This window comes from Delphinapterus leucas, chromosome 2 (genome assembly GCF_059928025.1).
Source record: "Delphinapterus leucas isolate spDelLeu-1000000601 "Yukka" chromosome 2, BTC_Dleu_Yukka2, whole genome shotgun sequence".
Taxonomy (NCBI): Eukaryota; Metazoa; Chordata; class Mammalia; order Artiodactyla; family Monodontidae; genus Delphinapterus; species Delphinapterus leucas.
The window spans coordinates 25,563,132-25,581,417 of NC_143130.1; the positions used below are offsets into that span (position 1 = coordinate 25,563,132).

At 49.7% G+C, this 18,286-nt stretch overlaps 2 protein-coding genes across 5 annotated transcripts in view; one reads left to right on the plus strand and one right to left on the minus strand.

The window, feature by feature from the left end:
- Positions 1–18,286, minus strand: part of LOC111177927 (transcription activation suppressor family member 2) — a 104,792-nt gene that overhangs the window by 51,146 nt on the left and 35,360 nt on the right. The window contains exon 6 of the mRNA XM_089906567.1: positions 12,260–12,425. Coding sequence (XP_089762693.1) covers positions 12,260–12,273 — 14 coding nt within the window. The 5' untranslated portion in view covers positions 12,274–12,425. The remainder of the gene's footprint in view (positions 1–12,259; positions 12,426–18,286) is intronic.
- ASB13 (ankyrin repeat and SOCS box containing 13) overlaps positions 1,736–18,286 on the plus strand; it is a 28,780-nt gene continuing 12,229 nt past the window's right edge. For 3 of the 4 annotated variants that reach the window (XM_089906581.1, XM_089906580.1, XM_089906582.1), the window contains exons 1-3: positions 1,736–1,827; positions 15,412–15,599; positions 16,735–16,885. In XM_089906581.1, the coding sequence (XP_089762707.1) occupies positions 1,785–1,827; positions 15,412–15,599; positions 16,735–16,885 (382 nt within the window). In that variant the 5' untranslated portion in view covers positions 1,736–1,784. Of the gene's footprint in view, positions 1,828–1,849; positions 4,970–15,411; positions 15,600–16,734; positions 16,886–18,286 lie in introns of those variants that run through there. The other variant, XM_089906583.1, reaches the window with a different exon arrangement.

Genomic DNA, 18,286 nt, shown 5'->3' on the forward strand with positions numbered 1-18,286 from the left:
AATTCTTTTAAAGTTCAGAAAAAAATTACCTTAGATTCTACACATAGCAACAAATTCCAGATGGGTTAAAGACTTAACAGAACAGAACAAAACAGAATAATATACATATTCTGGCTCTTGGTGGGTAAATACATTCAGAATATTGAAGATAAAAGAAATACTCTAAGAGAATATATTTCTGAATATATAAAAACTTAAAAAAGCTTTTCTACAAGAAAGTGTTGAAATCAAGCAACAGAGTGGAGAAAAATTATAACATAGTAAGCTAATAATAAGGAAATGTTTGCTTTCTAATATATTTAGTAAATACTTGCATACACACATATATGTGTGTATATATGCATACAGATATAGATATAAATACATCTATACGTAAGTATATAAATATATGGTATATACATATATAAATATAAAATTTAAAATATAGTCTATACTCAGATCTAGATGATCCTTTGTTAAGGAAGAAATATTGAAGAAAATACAAACATACAAACACACGGCATTGTCATAGGGAAAAACATAACATCCCCTGGGCAAATATATTCATTAAAAAATGTACTGCACTTAGTAAAAAATGCAAGAAACTTGCAAGAAAAATGCAAGAGCCTAATTTTGGTAGACAAGTGGCAAAAAGCTTATAAACACATATTGCTAATAGGCTTGAAATGTCACTTCCAGGCCTGGGGCGATGAATTTCCCCGCGCTTGGGATTCGGATAGACGGGGTTCAAACCCTTGTGGGTACAGCGCCGGACTGGTGGTAAAGACTCAGTCTTAGGGGAGACCTCTCCTGGGTCTGATCTCTGCTAGTCCTTATGTGTTTCCAGATGGGATCATTCCTGATATTTTTACTTTTCAGCTCAAACTAACTTCTGCATTTAGGCTCAGTACAGGTCCCGTGATGTGGCTGCAATCGATTACTCAATTGCCCACTTAGAATCATTTGTAAACAGAGTCTTCATTTCTGTCATGAGACTTCAAAAGGCGTGGTGTATGCGTGCGTTTTAACGAACCTGAACAATTTGGAATTTATGATTTCTCTGGAAAGATGAAAGAAACAGGGGTATGCCAACTCGGGTTGGAAGTCTGTAGTTAAAATGAAAGTATGGGGGGAGGGGCGGGGAGGCTCTGGAGCTTTGCTGAGGTCGATTCAATACAAAGGAAGGTAGTGAGTTGTAGCAGCTGGACACTTTTGCACACGGACACTTAGACACGTGGACACGTTTTACACACGGACACAGGACATGTTCTGCACGTGGACATATGGGCGCAATTTGCATGCACATACATATTTTGCACACGGACGCTGATTTTGCCCGTGGATACTTGGACATGTGGAAATGTTTTGCACACGGACACTTGTTCTGCACTTAGACACGTTTTGCACACTGACACGGACGCGTTGTGCACATGGACATACGGGCACGTTTTGCATGTGGACATATTTTGCACCTGGACACGTGTTTTGCAGAGGGACGTATGGACACGTTTTGCACACTGACACCCTCTGCACATGGACACACGGCACGATTTGCCCAAGAACAAATATTTTGCACATGAACACGTTTGCCTAGCAAACACCAGCGGCGAGCGCGGAGTCAGACGCAGGTGCCTGCGGCTTGGCGCAGGCCCTGAGCTGGGGGAAACCGCGCCGGCCGGGCCTGGAACTACAACTCCCAGCGCGCGCGGCCGCGTCTCTTGGACGCGCGGCGACGCCGATTGGCCCCGCCCAGCGGGCGGTGCTAGTGGCGGGGCCGCAGAGCCGGGACGCGGGGAGCCGGTGGCATGGAGACCCGTGCCGCAGACGGCAGCTTCCTGGGCGACTTGGGTACGTGCGGGTTGCCGGGAGCGCGGGGCCGCCTTCGTGGACCGAGAGGTGCATCTGCTTACATTCGCCCCGAGCAGGGACGAACCCGCTCCGAGGGGTCGTCAGGGGCGTCTGGCTGGGCCCGGGTCGGAGGGCCGTGTCTTTAAAGGAGCAGGTCCGGGGGTCCCATGCAGCTCAGACGCGGTTTCTGCGTCCGGCTCCTGGTCCCCTGCCGGCCGGGTCATCCTTGTGACTTCAGAACCGGAGACCCACCGGAGCGCTGCGCACCCTGGGGAGGATGCGGGAGTGTGCGTGGTCATTGCCAGGTTCCCAGGGGAACCTAGGAAATGCCCACGCGGGACCACTCGTAGGGCAGCCCTGGCACGGGCCCGGGGTGGGAGCTGGACCGTCTTCCAGGCGCCCTGTGGTAAGGTCGTGCGCAGGGTCGTTCGCATGCAACGGATACACCCAGGAATCCAATCCAGAAGGAGCATGTGCCCTTGTCGCACTGTGTGAGACATGCGACCTCGGTTCTTAACTGAACCTTCTTTACCGTTTGGGCAACCCGAGAATAAAATGGATTCGAGGGCAAAAGGCCATTCTTTGGGGAAGCAAACTTTCCCGCCTACGGAGTAATTCTAGGGCAAATGAGCAGTGAAAACACTTCCAAAGCCTGCAAAGAAAAAAATAATCTATAAAGTATTTTTACACTGATAAAAAAAATGTAGTGCGAATGAAAGTGAGAAGTCTTATGGGTTAATTTAGCTTAAGACGAAGTGCAGTCCTAGCAAAGCTATTTTAGTTGATTTTGCAAAACAGCCACCTGCCACAGGATCAAAGGCATTTAATAAGCATCTCTGTTTTTACTTGGCATTCCACCCCAGGCGGCTTTGACCCTGCCGGTGTGTGCTGTGTTTGGTTGGTTCACCATGGAAGCCTTTTAAACACATTTTAATATTTTTGTTCATGTACAAGGTTCAATAGCATAGCATAAGTTCCGAGTATGTTTTTTGTATAGTTTAAGGAATGTATCTTTAGAAGAAAAACATATTCTAAACTAATGGACGCACAGTTTCTGGGGTTCGTGGCTACTTTTGACATTGTCATTGTTTAATTTCATATATTTCTCTCAAAATACATCCTGCTGACAGTTTTATTCTCAACACTAATGAATAAGCTCAATGTGTTGAATCCAGAGCGACACTGCTATCCCAGCAGAAGTAGAGGCCCATCATAGGAACTTTAACGCATTTTATCATTCTGATCTCAAATTCTATACATGTGGTATACTCTAACCAAACCGTGTAGCTTTATTTTTTTTAATTAAAAAAATTTTTTATTGGAGTATAGGTGCTTTACAATGTTGTGTTAGTTTCTACTGTACAGCAAAAGTGAATCAGCTATACGTATACATATAGCCCCTGTTTTGGATTTCCTTCCAATTTGGTCACCACAGAACACTGAGTAGAGTTCCCTGTGCTATACAGTAGGTTCTCCGTAGTTTTATTATTATTTTTTAATGAATTTATTTATTTTATTTAATTTTTTTTGGCTGCGTTGGGTCTTCGTTGCTGCGTGCAGGCTTTCTCTAGTTGCAGTAAGCGGGGGCTACTCTTCGTTGTGGTACGTGGGCTTCTCACTGCGGTGGCTTCTCTTGTCGCGGAGTACGGGCTCTAGGTACACAGGCTTCAGTAGTTGTGGCTCGTGGGCTCTAGAGCGCAGGCTCAGTTGTTGTGGTGCATGGGCTTAGGTGCTCCGCGGCATGTGGGATCTTCCCGGACCAGGGCTCGAACCCTTGTCCCCTGCATTGGCAGGCGGATTCTTAACCACTGCGCCACCAGGGAAGCCCTGTAGCTTTATTTTTAATATAACACCTCACAGAGGTAAAGGTTGCAGTCTTATAATATGGCCTTATCAATAAGAACCAAGAATTTAGGGCAAGTCACACCCTAAAGTGAATCAGTGTTTGTTACTTAGCAAATGTAATTCATATCATTATTGACCCTAGGTTGTGTCTGTTTGTAAAGTTGAAAACGTGACTCTCGTATTCAGCATCTGTGCTCAAGGGCGTCTGACTTGGAAGCAAGAGGTTGGCAGAAGATGAAAGGGTGCCTTAGGGATCTGGGCTCTAAGCAAGGTGAGCTGCTGGTGTTCTTCAGTTATCCTCAGCCAAGAAGTCTAACCAGTTCATTGGCCTCTGGGGTGTTGGGAAGATGGGATGGAGAGAGAAAAGGAGAGGTAGCCCCTGGGACCGTGATGAGAGCCACTGAGCTGCTTTGCTGTGGGCCAGGCGCTGGCCACGAGCCCTGTGACAGTTGCAGGACAGTCATCATTATCGATTAACTTAGAGGTGAAACTGAGTTCGCATAGCTAGGAAGTCACAAAGCTGAGGTTTTAACCCAGGTGGTTCTTTTTTGTTTCGTTTCTTTTTGTTTTGCTTGTTTTATGTTAAAAATGCTTTTGTCCTTCCTATCAGATAGGTTCATCTGTAATCAATTTGTAGGGCTGCCTGGAGCGCTGAGCTGGTTTTGTGACTGGGATGGATGAACCATGTCCGCTGTGGGTTCTCAGGGGACTGGGGAGCACTGCTACCAGCCATCATCTCTGTACTATAGCACCTTTCGGGCTCTGAGAAATGTCTTTGCCTCCAGGGGTCCACAATCAGGATGGTAGACTGATCTGAGTCCCCGGGCCCGGGAACCTATATCCAAGTTCATCCTTTTGTTGAGTCTGTGGAATTTGATTTTTTTTTTTTTTTGCTGCGCTGCGTGGCTTGCGGGATCCTAGTTCCCCGACCAGGGATGGAACCTGGGGCCCTGGCAGTGAGAGCAAGGAGTCCTATCCACTGGACTGCCACGGAATTCCGGAATTTGATTTTTTTAAACACAGAATTGTATGGAAAGTACTTTGAGAGATCTAGATAATCAGTGCCCTGGCTGGGAGGTCAACTTCCTTAAAATCTTCTCAAATCGTGCTTCTGTTTCTGCCTTAGCGAAAGCTGCATTCTAGAAGTGTCTAGATGTGTCCTTTAGTGGAGAAGCCTCTGGGCACTATATTACACTGCTAATAACAACGTTTGAAGGAAATTAGGCTGATTTTAACGCCAGCTGGGATTCCGGGTAGTCACTGCGGCCAGGAGTGGCTGCCGACTATGGCAGTACAAGTGAGTTTTGATTTTTTTGGTATAACCCTCCTGCCCTGGTCATCAGCACCGTGGGGTGGGAGGGAGGCAAGGGGAGGGGGTTGGGTGGCAGAGAATTGGATAAGCGGTTAGCAGGGGCTGCTGAGTGAGGGCGAAAGTTGGATTCGGGCGTTTCTCATTAAGCATGTTTAGGAAGATCTTTCTTTCCTTTTCCCTGGCTGTCTGCTGCTTCGGTAACCTCTTCCCACTTTTCTCTTTTGCTTTCACTTGTTCTCTTTCACTTTCCTTTTGCCTCTCCTAACTGAGCTTTGACTGTCTTGTCCCTGTAGGAAAGTAAACCTTTTCTCTTTAATTTTTATCACATTTAACAGATCTTAAAACCACGTATGCCAACCTCAAGTTTACTGACAAACAGTATTTGGGGTATCCATAATTAAAACACTGAAATAGAACTTGTTGAAAAATCTCTTCAAGAGTAACAAAATTCTCAGCCCCAGTTTCTAAATAAGTGTTTCTACATATAAAAATGATTTCCATTTTCCCTGAGAATCAAGGTGACTGGTAATATCAAGCTCGCTGAACTTTAATTCGGACAGCACGTTAAAGAGGGGTGGTCACCACAAAGCATTTATTAAGCACCACCTGTGCCAGGCACTTTGCACGTATCGTGTCTTTGGTCCTTGCAGCATCCTCTGGAGCAGGTCTGTCATTCTTAGGTGCTGGTTTCTTTGTCCTTGTGGGTTTTTGCCCCTATTTTGTTTTTTCACTCTTTACTGTCAGATGGATGGGTGCACTTTGCCATGATTTCTAGGTCCTTTTAGCTCTTCAATTTGTTTTTGCTTTGTACACACAAATCCTTGGCCTTCTGGGACCTTGGGGGACAAGTCACTCGGGACCCCTGACTTTCCCGAAAGCTGAGTTTAGCCCGCTGAGAGCAGTCCTCAAAACACCAGCTCCACTGTGGCTTCAGCAGCCGCTCCCGGTGGCCACATCTGCACACAGGTGCCCCACGGGCATGGATGGGGTATGGGGAGGCTGTCCATCATCATTTCAAGAATATTTATTTACTGGGGTATTTGGGGAGAAGGGCTTATTTCAGAGCTGCAGCTGTGGCCGAGAAGGACATGTCTGCAGCGAGGGCCCTGGGCCCCCCTTCATGACATACCTGGAGCAAGATTCCTGGCCCAAGCAGCACTGAGGGGTGCCTGGTGGATACTGAGCACGTTGGATCCACTTGTGGTGTAGGTGTTCTCCGTGGCGTTTGGAAAACACTCTTTGTTTGAGCGGGGCTGCTGTGTGGAGGGGCCCCTGGCTGGGGGAGGAGTGGTCAGGGTCAGGGTCTGCACAGGGGTCGGGTTCTAGACTCTGGACAGAGTAGGGCCGATGAGTGCTCCGCTCTGCATGTGGAACGGGAGCCCGGCAGGCCCTGCACGTCGCAAGGCCAGGCTCTCCAGGAGGGCCGGTGGGGCCTTGGCTGAGAGCTGCGGTTTGGGCTCAAAGAGCAGGATTCTGGGCTCTGGATGACTAAGCAGGATGCTGGTAAATTGGCTCTCTGGAGAAAAAAAGGAAAAAAAAAAAAAAAGAAACCTGATCTGATTTTCTGCTTTCCCTGGTGTAAATACTCACCCCACGCTGATTTCAGCTCCCAGTTTCCGCCTGGCGGAATTGCTGAATATTGAACAGTCGGCCAGGGGAGCTGGTCTGGAACACCCACTGCTGGACATGCGTAGAGAAGGCGGGTGCCAGGGCCAAGGGGCTGGGACTCCATGCAGGGGACTCATGCGGGATCCAGATGCTGGAGCCGGAGTCCCAGGTGGGGCTTTGGAACATGACAGACAGTAGAACTGGAGGCTGGGACCCAAACAGGACCAGCAGAAATAGAATGATGCTAACAATCCCATCATGGTCATAGTGTGTGCTGTCGTCGTACACTTGCCTGGCACCGTGCCAGTCATGCCCAGCAGGATTTCACTGTCATTACAGCCACCCCAGGGGAGTAGGCAAAAACATCGCCATTTTATATGAGAGAAAGCTGAGGCTTAAAAAAAATTGATGTGTAATTGAAAACTGAGGCTTTGAGAGGATAAGTGATGTGCCCCAGGTCACAGGGCTAAAGGACAGACAGGCGTTGGACTCATGAGCTGGGTGGTTCCTGAGGCTCCTCACCATGTATCCCGCTCCCAAGGGAAGGCTGACGCTGAACCACTTGAAGTGTTCAGCTGGGGTTTCTTGATTCCCGAAGGCTGGGCCTGGGCTGGGCAGGGCCAGCCCTCAGATGTGAGAGTGTCAGGGCCCGGCCAAGGTACACAGGGGTGTCGGGTTGGGAGTCAGCAGGTGCACATCTGGTGCCCAGGCTGGATCAGTCAGGTCAGGCAGGGGTGCAGAAAAGTGGCAGAAATGTTCTCAAGCGTCTGTCATTCCTTCTCGGGGTGACCTTGCACTTGTCCGGTAGAAGATCCTGTAGGTGGTGTCGGTGAGACTCTAGTTTTGCAGATGACGGTTTTCACTTAGTCCTTCGTGAGCTTGGCTTGCCAGCAGCCACTCAGCAGAAGGAGTGACACAGGTATCTCCGTGACCTTGAACCGAAGCACGGGCAGGAGGCAGGAGGGGCCTGGGCGCTGCTGTCTGCCCTGCAGCACCAGCGCCTTGGTGCTCTGTCTTCTGGGGACTGCAGCCTGGGCTCTGCTACAACAAACTCCTGTTTAATTGATGCCCTGGCCCCTGGCACGGCCGGAGTGGGCAAGGCCAAGGTGTGGCCCAGGTCAGTGTCAGGGCTGGGCAGGCCTGTAAGGGGCCGGTAGTGGGGTGTACTCTGGCGGGGGCAGACCCAACTGCAGTAGAAGTTTTCCAGCAAGTAGAACAGGCTTCTGGAGAGTCTATTTATTTGATACCTGTGTGTCAGGCGCTGTGCTGGAACAGGAGGTCGGCAGCTGCGGTCCTGTCCTAAAGATGCTCATGGAAGGACAGAAGAGGCGTGAAATCAGGTGCAGCTGTGTGTACAGAGGTGGCTTACAGGAGGGCATGGGTGGGCAGGCTGCAGGCTGGAAGGCTTCCTGAAGGCGCTAAGACTCGGTCTCGGTGGGGAGGATGGAGAGTGGGGGGCTGAGTGGGGCACAGCACCCCCAAAGGCACAGGCCCTGGACCACCCGACCCTATGTCAGCTACATGAAGCTCAGTGTAATTGGAGACAAGGGTGTGTGTGTGTGAGGGTGGTGATGGGAGGGTGTGGGGGGAGACTGGAAAATGGGGCTGGGACTCCTTCCTGGAGGGTCAGTTTGCCTGGCTTGCAAAGGAGTGTGGATGTTTTTCTGGAATCAGGAGCAATCTAAGGGTCCTGAGCAGGCCCCCCATGACCCGCTGATGACCTAGCTGCATTAGGGAGGGGGCGAGGGGAGGGAGTGCTGGGGCAGGGGAGCACCAGAGGGGGCTGTTGACAGGATGAAGGGAGGGAGGGTGACGGGAAGGGGGTGCTAGGAGACCACTTATGTGGCAGGGCTGGGATTTAGGGGAAGGCTCATCCCCGAGGGAACTTGCCAGAGGGAGGGTCTCAGGTTTCCAGGGCGGCCCCTCTCCCAGGGGGATGGTACAGGGGTGGGGGCATCTGGTCACAAGTGGGGTCCAGGCACAGGGCCAGAAACAAAGCCTGAGGTCAGTGGGTTGGCTAATGTACAGCGTTTTCCTGCCTCTCTTCCCTGCTAGCAGATGTCTTTTTGCTTTAAAGTTGATAAGTACATGTCAGCCATCCCCCGTCTTCTCTCTGGTGGGGGGTCGTGGGAGGGCGTCGGGGGTGGATGCCTCTGAGCTTCCCACTGAGGACCAGCGCTCCTTCATGCAGCTGCAGCCCCGTGGGCCACCAGGCACCCCGTGTTCTTTATCTCTGGGGTGGCTCTCCCCTCCCCCTGTGCTTCTCGGGGTCTCCAGAGGCCATTGAGGCTACCACCTCCCCCTGACCCCCACCTCCCACTGTAAAGGTGTCCCCCCAGTGACATCCTGTGGTTGGTACCGGCTGTCGGTGACAACCTCCCCCGTCGCCAGGGCCTCCTCCATCTTTGTTACTTCTTTAAAAAATAATTTTTAGGGCTTCCCTGGTGGCGCAGTGGTTAAGAATCTGCCTGCCAACGCAGGGGACACGGGTTCGAGCCCTGGTCTGGGAAGATCCCACATGCTGTGGAGCAACTAAGCCCGTGTGCCACAACTACTGAGCCTGTGCTCTAGAGCCTGTGAGCCACAGCTACTGAAGCCCGCGTGCCTAAAGCCCGTGCTCCAGACTTCCCTGGTGGTGCAGTGGTTAAGAATCCACCTGCCAATGCAGGGGACATGCGTTTGAGCCCTGGTCTGGGAAGATCCCACATGCTGCAGAGCAACTAAGCCCATGCGCCACAACTACTGAGCCTGTGCTCTAGAGCCTGTGAGCCACAACTACAGAGCCCGCGTGCCACAACTACAGGAGCCCACGCGCCTAGAGCCTGTGCTCTGCAACAAGAGAAGCCACTGCAATGAGAAGCCCGCGCACCGCAACGAAGAGTAGCCCCCACTCGCCACAACTAGAGAAAACCCACGTGTAGCATCGAAGACCCAACGCAGCCAAAAATAAAAATTAATTAATTAATTAATTAAAAACGTGACCTTTAAAAAACATAATTTTTAAAGTTTTAATTGTGGCCAAAAACAAAGAAATGGTTAAGATGGTAAATTTTAAGTGTGCAGTTCAGCAGTATTAACTACATGCATATTTTGGTACAACAGAGCTCCAGAATTTTTTCATCTTATAACACAGGAAACTCTGCACCTGTTCACCTTCCCATTTCTCCCCTTCCCCACCCCCGGCAGCCACTATTCCATTTTCTGTCTACGACTTTGATTCTAGGAACCTCATATAAGTGGAATTGTACAGTATTTGTCTTTTGTGACTTGCTTATTTTACTGAGCATCATGTCCTCAAGGTTCATTTACGTTGTAGCCTGTGACAGAATCTCTTTCGTTTTTAAGGCTGAGTAATAAATATTCCATTGTGTGTATATATCACATCTTCTTTATCCATTCATCCCTCCATGGACACTTAGGTTGTTTCCATGTCATGCCTATTGTAAATAATACAGCAGTGAATAGGGGTGCACATATCTTATCGAGTTAGTGTTTGCATTTTCTTAGGATAAAAACTGCTGGATCGTATGGTAGTTCTGTTTGAATTTTTGAGGAACCAGAATACTCTTGTCCAGAGTCCTTGCACCACTTTACATTCCCATCAACAACGCACAAGCGTTCCAATTTCTCCACATCTTTGGCAACATTTATTTTTTGTTTTTTGATAGTAGCCATCCTAATTGGTGTGAGGTGGTATCTCACTGTGGTTTTAATTTGCATTTCTCTGATAACTGGTGACGTTGAATATCTTTTCTTGTGCCTGTTGACCATTCGTATATCTTTTTTAGGGAAATACCTATTTAAGTCCTCTGTTAATTTTTTAATTGGGTTATTTATGTTATTGAGTTGTAGGCCTTCTTTGTCTACTCTGATATACATGGCTTACAAATACTCCTCCCCGTCCTATAGGTGCCTTTTCACTGCTGACTGTGCTCTTTGATGCACACAGCGCTCTCCTGTGCTGTCACACCTGCTGCCTCTGATCTCTGCCCTCAGTTGCTGCTGAGACAACTGCAGCTGATGTTTATTCACTAGAAAATATGCTTCCCAGTAAGTTGCACTTCCTCTATAGGCTGGTCAGAAGGAGATAGAATTAGATTTTCTTTAAAAAATTTTATGTCCACACTTTATCATTCACATTAGTAATTCCTTCCATTCATTCGTCCCTTATGCACTCAACAAGCAAGTGTCGTGAGCATCTGTTTTGGGCCTCACGCTGTGCCAGGTGCTGGGAATAGAGCCAAGCCAGTGATGCCCAGCAGGCTCACTGCAGCCCCGCCTCCTCGGTGATGCTTTCCTGATGGGCTGTCTTGCTTCTAAGTTCCCGTAGCGTGACCTGTTCCACCATTATCGCAGTCGTCCTGTCCTGTTGTTTTGAATTGTTTCCCCACCCTCCCCAGCCCATGACCGTGACCTGCTGATTGCCATGTCCATCCGTCTCTGTGCAACGCGGTGGGAGAGGCTGCATCTACCTGCACGGGCTGCTGAGGGATGCTCAGGCCTTCCCTGCACCGCCTTCCTGAGCTGCACTTTCCTCCTTCCTGCAGGACCCAGGACTTGCCCTGCTCTCTTCTTTTTACTCAGTCTGCCCTTGGGGTTCTGCTCCCTCCAGACTGACTTGAGAGTGATCCACAGCTGCTTTCCACTACCCACCCCGCAAGACAGGCATGCAGGCGGCCATTCATCACGACTGGGAGACATACTGGGGTCCCCAAGCTTGGCTTACTTACTTACTCCTGGGACAGTAAGTAAGAAGTTCCCCAAGCTTGGCTTTTATGTTTGTGGGGATCAGATCTTCCTCTGCGTTCCAGTCCTCCCTTCACTCCCCTGGCCCCCCATGACCCCTGTGGGGTCGCACAGTTAGGTACAATGAGGGGGTTAAAATACCACAAATAGACTCCATTTATGGAGCACTTACTCTGTGCTGGGCCCAATGCTAAGTGCTTTTACTTTCATTCATTTAATTTTCATAACCCACCGATGAATGAACTATATTATTATCCCAATTTACAGGTGACAAAACTGACAGTCAGGGAAGCTATTTCTCGCACAAGCTAATAAATGGCCGCGCTGAGTTTTAGCCCTGAGCGGTTTGGCTCTGGAGAACCCTGAGCCACGCATCATGCGGCTCCACTGCGGGGGTGGGGTAGGGCTGTAGGTCGGCGGAAATGAGGGGATCTCCAAGAGGGGACAGTCATCAACACATAACCCAGGAGGTTACCCATCTGCCAAGGAAATACATTCACCCCAGATACGGTGCGTGAAAGTGCTTCTGATAAGACTTGGGAACCATGTGGTTGATCAGAAGGTTTTCTAGGGAGATGTGATAATAAAATGTAGTTATAATAAAAGGAAACTGCTTATTATGAAGAGGTGTGTAATGCGGTCGTCTGCCGAAGTTGGGGCTTGACAGTAAGGATGTGTCAGCATAATCCAGCACTGTTGTCATTTATGACATTTTAAAAGAGTGTCTAGAAGACTGCCCTGTACCCCAGGTGCTCTGACTGGTGTTGAGAAAACATCCTGTAGTTTCTGCATCTGGGGAGTTTACACTCTGAGTTTGCATGCGTTTGTCTGCACCTGGCTTAAACCATAAAGAAACATCACCCTCACACCACAGGAAGCCTGGCTGTCAGGGCTGCAGGCCCCACGTGACCAGTGACTCACCTGGTGCTTCCCATCCTCAGAGCCGACCTTAGGCAGGTGGTCCGACGGCCACGGCACTTCCCAGCTCGCGTCTAGGCAACATCGGGGGCGAGGGGTGTGTCGAAACTGTGAACGCTCTCAGCAGCCTCTCCCTCATGTGTCGTTCACTGGAGTTGGGTCAGACGTCCTACGGGAAATGGGAATCCTGTGGTTAACTTAGACCGCTTGTCTGGGTGGGATGGATGCACGGCACTACTAGTCTACTTCTGCTGCACGGCAGGCAACCAGGTGGGGACCGCAGCACAGTAAGCCCTGGTGGAGGCACAGACAAGGGGCTCACCCAGCACGGATGGGGCTGAGGCTGGGCAAGGCCTCCTGCAAACCTGACCACTGCACTTCAGTCAGGAAAGGAACAAGTAGGCGTTATCTAGGATGAACAGGGAGGGGTGGAAGGTGAGATAGAGAGGCTAGAGGTGGGGAGAGAAGGCGGCTTTGTTCAGAGAGAGAAGTGGTGTCGGTTCTCAAGTGTGGTCCCCAGACCAGCTGCGTCAGCATCGTCTGGGCACTTTTTAGAAACTTAGACTCCCAGGACCCACCAAGACCCACTCAGCTCTGGGGGTGGGGCTCAGCAGCCTTCGATTTCACAAGCCCTCCAGGCGATGCTGATGGAAGCTCCAGTTTGAGAACCCTTGGCTAAAACATGGGAGGTCAGGGTGCTGCATCTCGTGCACCTGGTTCTCTAGAGCTGAGGGCAGGGGAGGGGGAGAGGTAAGGCATTGTGGAAGAAAGGGGGACTGTTAGAGAATTTTACTCCTTTTGGGGAGAGGAGTCGTGCCTTTGTTTATTTCTTAATCAACACATTGTTGTTGAATATGTATTTTACAAGGTTGGAGTGCAAAAATAAATAATTATAGTTTGAGATGAATGAAAATGAAGAGATAACATACCAAACTTATAAGCTGCAACTCATGCCATACTTAGAGAAGATTTATAGCTCTAAACGTTTACATTAAAAAAAGAAGAAAGAGCTCAAATCAATAACCTAATAACCTTTCATCTTAAGACACTGGAAATAAAAAAGCAAACTAAACCTAAAGAAAGCAGAAGGAAAGAAATAATAAAGATTAGAGAGAAAATTAATGAAATAGAGAATAGAGAAACAATGCAGAATATCAACAAAACAGAAGTTGGTTCTTTGAAAAGATCAACAAAATTGACAAGTCTTTAGTTAAACTGACCAAGGGTGTGTGTGGGGGAAAGATTCAAATTACAAAATCAGCAATGAAAGAGGGGATGTTATTATGGACATTACAGACATAAAATGATTATAAGGGAATACTATGAGCAATTGTTTATTAGTCTGCTTGGGCTGCCATACCAGAACACCACAGACTGGAGGCTTAAACAACACGTTTATTTCTGAGGTTCTGGAGGCTGGACGTCCAAGATCAAGGTGACAGCAGGCTTGATTTCTCCTGAGGCTTCTCTCCTATGCTTGCAGACAGCGCCTTCTTGCATGTCCTCACATGGTCTTTCCTCTGTTCATACTCATCTCTGGTGTCTGTGTGTCCTAATCTCCTCTTCTTATAAGGGCACCAGTCAGATTGGATTAGGGCCCACACTAATGGCCTCACTTTAACTTAATTACTTATGTAATTAAGTTACATCTCCAAATACAGTCACATTCTGAGGTATTAGGGGTTAGGGCTTCAACATATGGATTTTGTGACAGGGGGCACAGTTCAGTCCATAACAAATTGTATGCCAACAAATTAGATAATGTACATTAAGTGGACAGATTCCTAAAAAAGACAAACTACCAACTACCAAAGTGGACTCAAAAAAAAAAAGTCTGAATAGATTTATAACAAATGAAGAGATTGAATTATTAAAAAAACTTAAATAAATGAAAGCTCAGGCCCAGATGTCTTCACAGATGAATTTGACCAAATATTTAAAGATTTAATACCAATTCTTCATAAACTCTTCCAAAAATTAAAAGAGAGAGTACTTCCCAACTCATTCTCTGAGTCCAGTATTACTTTGATGCCCAAACCAGACAAATACATCAATCACAAGAAACATGACACTTATGAATGTAGACCCCGAAATTCTCAAAATATGCACCAACCAAACTGAGCAATGTATAAAAAGATTATACACCATGACCAAGTGGAATTTATCCCAGGGATGCATGGTTGGTTTAACATCTGAAAATCAATCAATGTAACACAGCATTTTGACAGAATTAAGGGAAAAAAGCCAGCCTGATCTTTGCAATAGATGCAGATAAAGTACTTGACAAAATGCAACACCCTTTCATGATAAAAAGACTCAACAAACTAGAAATAGAAGAGAACTTCCTTGACCTGATAAAGGGCATTTATGAAAACCCACAGCTCACGTGATGGTTCGTGGTGAAGGACAAAGCTCCAGGACCAGGAACATGGCAGGAGGTGCCTCTCGGCACTTTTGGTCAACGTGGGGCTAGACGTTCAAACCAAGGCAGTTAGGCAAGAAAAAGAAAAGGCATTCAGATTAGAAAGGAAGAAGCAAAGCTACCTCTATCTAAATGCATATGACATGATTTTGTATGTAGGAAATCCTGAGATTTCTGCTAAAATTGAATAATTAAATCAAGTCCCTACTTTGAAGGCTCTCCCAGGCCAGGAGTGGGGACAGTATAAGTGCTGCATTATAGGCATGTAGATGTCAGGGTTGTGGGAGACGTGTCTTCCGGAGAAGGAGCTATTTCAAATGGGTCCACGTGGCTGACATAACATCTAAACAGGAGATGCAGAATGGATGATCGGGGTGGGGGCAAAGGTGGGCTTCTCAGGCAGAGAGAATATATGCAGAGATGCAGGTGTGCAAGGACAGGGGGCCACAGTGAGCCAGCTGTGTGGCTGGAGAGAGTGGGCTTGTGTAGGGCAGTGGTGGCAGATGGGTCAAGGAGGTGAGCAAGCTCCAGATCATGAAGGACCTTGTAGGCCTCACCAAAGACTTGGACTCCACCCCTGGGCAGTGGGAATCACTCAAGGGTTTTGAGTAGGGGTGTTTGGACCAGTTACACCATTGTGTATTCAATGGCTTGGGTTTCGTAAAGGGTCCTGGGGTTCATGTGACCTGGACAGAAGTGGCGTGCTCTCAGCGCTGCATGTTTCTCTTCCCAGGTTTCTGGGTGGAGCGCAGCCCCGTGCACGAGGCAGCCCAGCGGGGGGAGACACGGCAGCTGCGGCAGCTGATCGAGAGCGGGGCCTGCGTCAACCAGGTCATGGTGGACTCCATCACGCCCCTGCACGCGGCCAGCCTGCAGGGCCAGGCGCAGTGCGTGCAGCTGCTGCTGGCCGCCGGGGCCCAGGTAAGCCACCTGCAGCGTGGTCCCCAGACTGATGGGACCAGCTCCAGAGAAAAAGAGGCTTGGGAAGAGCGTTCTGTGTTATGCAGCACATGGGAAGAAAGGAAACCACTGCAGGAGGCTGAGAAGGAGGAAACCAGAGTGGGCTGTAGTGGGGGCTGAAGGAGGAGGGAGGGCTGGTCTCCATGGCAACCACACCCTGAGAGGACCGGTGAGGGTGCTCGTGGACCTGGCTGTTGGGAGGTCACTGGTGGTGGAAGAGAAGGCCGGGTTAGCAAAGCGATGGCACGCTCTGCTCTGCACGTGGGCAGGCAGGCTGTGGACACAGAGGCGGGCTGCCTACCGGGCTGGCGGGGCCTTGGCGGCAGGAGCCTTTTGGGCTCAGAGAGCAGGATGACTAAGTGGGATGCTGGCAAACTAGCTCTGGAAGGACAGGTAAAAGGAACAAGAACAAGATTCTGATTCGCTGCTTTCCCCTAGTTTATGTACTCACACCACAGCCCATGTGGAGCCCCCAGCATATGGTATCTGGTATCCGGCTGGTAGAATTGCTGGGTATTTACCAGTCGGTTGGGCGAGCTGGTAGGAGCTGCCCTGGGACAGGGGTGGGGGGTGAGGAAGAAGGGAAGGCTGTGTTCTGCACACTCTTCCCAGAACTCGGCTGTGAAGGCGGTTCCAGAGGAAATGGAACAGGCTTCAGCGTGAACCCAAGTAAACAGCTGAATTTGGACAAATTCTCAGCAGAATCTGCCAGTTTGGGGAGTTGCCTTTTCCTGCCTCATGATTTTCCAACTAGAGGAGGCATGTTAAACAGTTTCAGGCACACCTCCTAGCTGAGGCTGGAGTTAAAGCCCGTGTTCACACCCTGCCTGTGCTTATTAGGTGTTGGGGTGGTGGCCAGAGTGAGGCTGAGCTAAAAAAAGCCCCCAGTTGCATGCCCGCTGTACTCAGGCAGCCAGTAGACATGCCCTACTTTCTATCTCTGAACCCCCTTGCCTGGCACGGCACCTCAGCACGTAATAGAAAACCTAAGAACTTCGAAAAACTACGTGGTGTTTCAAAGATGAACGTGCATCAGGATGAGAAGGCGAGTGGCCTGCACCTTGCCCTCTGATGCTCGTTTCCTCCGCCCCTCAAGGTGGACGCCCGCAACATCGATGGCAGCACCCCGCTCTGTGACGCCTGTGCCTCGGGCAGCATCGAGTGTGTGAAGCTCCTGCTCTCCCACGGGGCCAAGGTCAACCCGCCCCTGTACACGGCATCCCCGCTGCACGAGGCCTGCATGAGCGGTGAGTCAGGTAGCGGTGATAGCCAGGAGGGGAAGCCATCCGCTGGTGAAGCGGGGCTCCCAGGCTGGGTCTGGCTCTTGGTGCATCAGCCGTGGAATCTGACGCTTTTCCTCCTGGAGATACAGTCCTCACCCAGGGCTGGGGGCTGAAGGTAGGGTTCTATTTCTAGCTGATTCGGTGCCTTTCAGATGCTAACCCTGGAAATGGGTGCCCTCGGCAGCCGCTCACTTAGTGGCTGCTGTCGTTCTGGCCTGCAGGCCCCTGATCTTGTGGGGAGATGAGGCCCAGACGCACCCCCAGGCAGGAACTCTCAGAGGAGCCGAGAGCTGGTCCTCAAGGCTCAGGGTTGCCCTCTGAGAATAGGTGGATTTCAGACGGTGGGAGGATATGGCTGCTTCAGCCTCGCTGGGTCAGACGTGCCCAGCAGAGGAGCTACAACAGGCAGAACTGGAAATTTGGGGGGAGGCCAGCTGGTGGGCAGTGTTTCAGATGACAGACCAGGGAGTTTGGGTTCGACTGTTTTGAGCAAGGTTTGCACACTTGTGTCTTGTGCTTTGGTCGGCGCAGCGTTCGTCTTCGCTGCATTTGTTAGGGTGCGGGGTGTGGGCTCTTCCACGGCTGCACACAGGGCTGGTCTTGGCCGCCCTCACCCCGAACCCCACAGTTAGGTCACCCTGACCGCCCGCAGGCGCTGGGAGTTGCCACAGGCGCCTCTGAAGGTGTTTGAGCGGATGCTGAATGAGAAGAACACGTCTTTGAAAGGTTCGTGAGTGGCCATCCCTGTGCAGCGTAGGGGAGGGAAGCTTATCTTTCTTCCTTCACCTATCTTTGGCTCATTGGCCGGGGCCCCGCCGATGAGACTGACAAGGGACCAATTAACAAGAGAAAAACAAGTGGAAGTTAGTGTGTGCATTGCACATACACACGGGAGAGCTCAGGCAAAGGGTGGTTAGAATTGGGGTTTGTGTAGCATCTTAACAAAGAGGAGTAATTCCGTCGAGCAGACACAAGACCAAGGAAAAGGACCATGAGCTTCTAGGGATGATAAGTTATATGAAGGCAAATACAGCGGGGAACTCCTGGGAGACAAAGGCCAGTTAGTAAGATTTGCGGTGTGGACTCCTCTGGTGCCGGCTCTGGGCTGATCAGGGTCTAGAGTTGTCCCTGGTGGTTCACTTCTGTCCTTCCTAGTATAGACGGGAGGGGACACCTTTATACATTTATGTCCTGCTTTTAGGCAAATGGGGGAAGACAAGAGAGCTTTTCTTGTATCTGCTGCTTCTTACTTGTCTTCAGCTCTAAACAGTCCTTATGCCAAAGTGGCACATTTTAGGGTGGCATATTCTGCTGCCCTTCAATATGAAAGGGGGGGCGATATCCTGGAAATGAAGAGGTGAGCTG